A 3,377-nucleotide genomic window follows, 5' to 3' on the forward strand; every position below is an offset into this window, starting at 1 on the left:
TTGTAGATCATAAAGTAGAGATATCTGACAATCCAATGCTTTAGGTATTTATAGAAGATACTACCATTGTAGATCATAGAGTAGAGATATCTGACAAACTAGTTCTTAAGGTATTTATAGAAGCTACTACCATTGTAGATCATAGAGTAGAGATATCTGACAAACTAGTGCTCAAGGTATTTATAGAAGCTGTTAGCATTGTAGATCATAAAGTAGAGATATCTGACAAACCAATGCTTAAGGTATATGTAGAAGCTACTACCATTGTAGATCATAGAGTAGAGATATCTGACAAACTAGTGCTCAAGGTATTTATAGAAGCTGTTAGCATTGTAGATCATAAAGTAGAGATATCTGACAAACCACTAGTGCTTAAGGTATTTATAGAAGCTACTACCATTGTAGATCATAGAGTAGAGATATCTGACAAACTAGTGCTTAAGGTATTTATAGAAGCTACGACTATTGTAGATCATAAAGTAGAGATATCTGACAAACTAGTGATAAAGGTATATGTAAAAGCTACACTATTGTAGATCATAGAGTAGAGATATCTGACAAACTAGTGCTCAAGGTATATGTAGAAGCTACTACTATTGTAGATCATTGAGTAGAGATATCTGACAAACTAGTGATAAAGGTATTTATAGAAGATACTACCATTGTAGATCAAAGAGTAGAGATATCTGACAAACTAGTGCTCAAGGTATTTATAGAAGCTGTTAGCATTGTAGATCATAAAGTAGAGATATCTGACAAACCAATGCTTAAGGTATATGTAGAAGCTACTACCATTGTAGATCATAGAGTAGAGATATCTGACAAACTAGTGCTTAAGGTATTTATAGAAGCTACTACCATTGTAGATCATAGAGTAGAGATATCTGACAAACTAGTGCTTAAGGTATTTATAGAAGCTACGACTATTGTAGATCATAAAGTAGAGATATCTGACAAACTAGTGATAAAGGTATATGTAAAAGCTACTACCATTGTAGATCAAAGAGTAGAGATATCTGACAAACTAGTGCTCAAGGTATATGTAGAAGATACTACCATTGTAGATCGTAGAGTAGATATATCTGATAAACTAGTGCTTAAGGTATTTATAGAAGCTACTACTATTGTAGATCACAGAGTAGATATCTGACAAACTAGTGCTCAAGGTATATGTAGAAGCTACTACAATTGTAGATTGATCATAGAGTTAAAATGTAAGATAGAGCAGCAGTCCATGTATTTTTATAGAAGCTATTTATTGTACATAGATGTTAAACATCAGCCGTCAGCACTTGAGGAGTCAAACCAACTAGACAAAAACTTTAGGATTTAAGACAAAATAAGATTTACTTTAGGTTGAGTTGAACAACACGTATATTACTCGTGAGTTCCCTCAGTTTACTCTGGATCGTCAGCTAGGCCCCTTGTTGGATAGTGTAGCTGCTCTACGCCTCTGTGTCGGATATCCAGCTAGTAGACTAGTTCATCAGACTAGGTTAGTTACATTTAGGTTTTTAATGAGTCCCCAAAAAGTTAAGAATTTTAGAATAAGTTTGCTTTTGTTACTTTTATGAAATGTCCTATCTATGAAAAGACCCATAAATTTTCTTCTTTTTTTCACTTTTCAATTTTTTTGTAACCCCATTTTTAAGCGCAAAAACGAATGAAACAGGTTCTTAGTAGCTATGTATTTTTATATTTTAAATATTTTTATGTGGAATTTTAAACCTTTAATTCCGAATCTTCTTCGTAATTTTGTGGACCTCTGTAATACCTGATTGATTGATTGTTTTATTAAGGTTTCTGTTAAACCATCAAGGAAGATTAATCCCTGAGACAAGAAAACTATTTAGACTTCTTGTTGTGGATGAAAACTTTACATACAGGTTAAATACTCTCCAATCTTTAAATATATACTCTTACTTGTCTGTTTGTTTCCAATAAACGTCAAAACTGGTTTTTGTAGCAACTCACATGGCCCCAATTTCAAAAACGTTGCCTGAAAACTTGTTGTTCTTGAAAGTGCGTCAATTTAAACAAAGAAATCTGCGAAATACAAAATACCAAAAAAATGGCAGCTTGAAGAGCAACGGTGTAAAGCTAAATTGTTAATATAAAGGTGCTCGAAGCGCTCTGGAAGCCTAATATTGCCAATAATAAAATTAGAAATTGAAAGTTCAAAATCAAACGGAAGACAGAAAATGATAAACGTCCCGAAAAAATAATTATGTATTCTACAAAGAAGTGGTCGGCATTAATATTTATACAAAGAAGACGAATTTACTATTCAAGTTTTGAAACATAACAACCGTTTTTCAAATTACAAGTTACAAGTAAACAAAGAGAAGCTGTAAATCAAAATTTTCTCTTTGTTTTGATGTTTATTTGTATCCATGCTTCTTAAAAGCTTGGTAGAGGTCAAACATTGAAATCGAAAGTCGTCTTTCTACGATGACTAAACAATTTTATTTTATTTATTTTGTCTATCCTTTTATATGTTGTGTATAGGTCAGGAGTACAGGAGGAGCGTGGTACAATCAGATCTACTTTATGCTGCGTAGAGGCTGAAAATGGTTCGGATATATGCACTGCTTGTCGGGCTCTTCAGCAACCATTGGAGTTCCAATAGATTTATGCTGCTTAGTTTGCTTAAAACAAATAAATGAATGCGCAAAGCGAAAATATCTTAAAATATTGGATAAAAGTTTTAAATATCCATTATTTGAAGTATAAATTAAGAATAATTACCAATGTTTACATAGCTGAATATTAAGGAAAAATCCGGTTCCTTTAAAATCTTGTGAAAAAAATTGCGACATTTTCGGAAATGCCGCAATTTTAATAATTTCCGCTGTTATCTCACTGATTTAAGTGAATTTTGTTTCATTCAGCTTAATTCACTGAATTTATTCTTAAACATTTATTTAATTTAATGAAAATTTAAAAATTAACCATACTTCTCCGGAGGTACGAATGCGATTTGATCCAGCAATTTTCATCCAAAAAAGTATTAATGCCCCGTAACATCTTTTTGTTCATTTGAGGGTATTTTGTAATGTTGGATATATTTAATCTGTGTCTGTGTTTATCTGCACTTTTCCTCTCTACATTACACACTCTATACATACAGTAGTCAGTAATGAGCCTTCATTAAGGGGAAGGGGAGGCGGGCTGGATTTTTCATGATCACCCCTCTCCCCCTTTCTTAGTTCATTCTCCCTCAAATGTTAGGGCCCTAGAAAATTCTATTTAGTTCATTTAATGTTTGGGTCCGTTAACTATCCACAAAACAGTATTTTCCTTTTATTCATTAGGCGTAAAATCATAGAATTCAAAAATTAAATATAAATAAGAAAATATCTTGTGATTTAGATCAT

At 32.4% G+C, this 3,377-nt stretch overlaps 1 protein-coding gene across 1 annotated transcript; it reads left to right on the forward strand.

The window, feature by feature from the left end:
* The first annotated feature begins 610 nt into the window (after positions 1 to 610).
* On the forward strand, positions 611 to 2,692 carry LOC111703552 (uncharacterized). Its single transcript, XM_023475522.1, has 4 exons — positions 611 to 1,102; positions 1,356 to 1,495; positions 1,800 to 1,886; positions 2,509 to 2,692. Exons 1-4 carry the CDS (start codon positions 764 to 766, stop codon positions 2,627 to 2,629), a joined length of 687 nt encoding a protein of 228 aa, XP_023331290.1. The 5' UTR covers positions 611 to 763; the 3' UTR covers positions 2,630 to 2,692.
* Positions 2,693 to 3,377: the final 685 nt, after the last annotated feature.

The sequence above is a fragment of the Eurytemora carolleeae genome, unplaced genomic scaffold, assembly GCF_000591075.1.
Source record: "Eurytemora carolleeae unplaced genomic scaffold, Eaff_2.0 scaffold544, whole genome shotgun sequence".
NCBI classification, from domain to species: domain Eukaryota; kingdom Metazoa; phylum Arthropoda; class Copepoda; order Calanoida; family Temoridae; genus Eurytemora; species Eurytemora carolleeae.

Bases quoted from the DNA above. Each gene is read 5' to 3' on its own strand.
- LOC111703552 (XM_023475522.1), top strand. From the start codon at position 764: ATGCTTAAGGTATATGTAGAAGCTACTACCATTGTAGATCATAGAGTA. The intron at 1,496-1,799 runs GTTAGTTACATT...TGTTTTATTAAG, and splicing joins AGACTAGTTCATCAGACTAG to GTTTCTGTTAAACCATCAAG. The intron at 1,887-2,508 runs GTTAAATACTCT...TGTTGTGTATAG, and splicing joins GATGAAAACTTTACATACAG to GTCAGGAGTACAGGAGGAGC.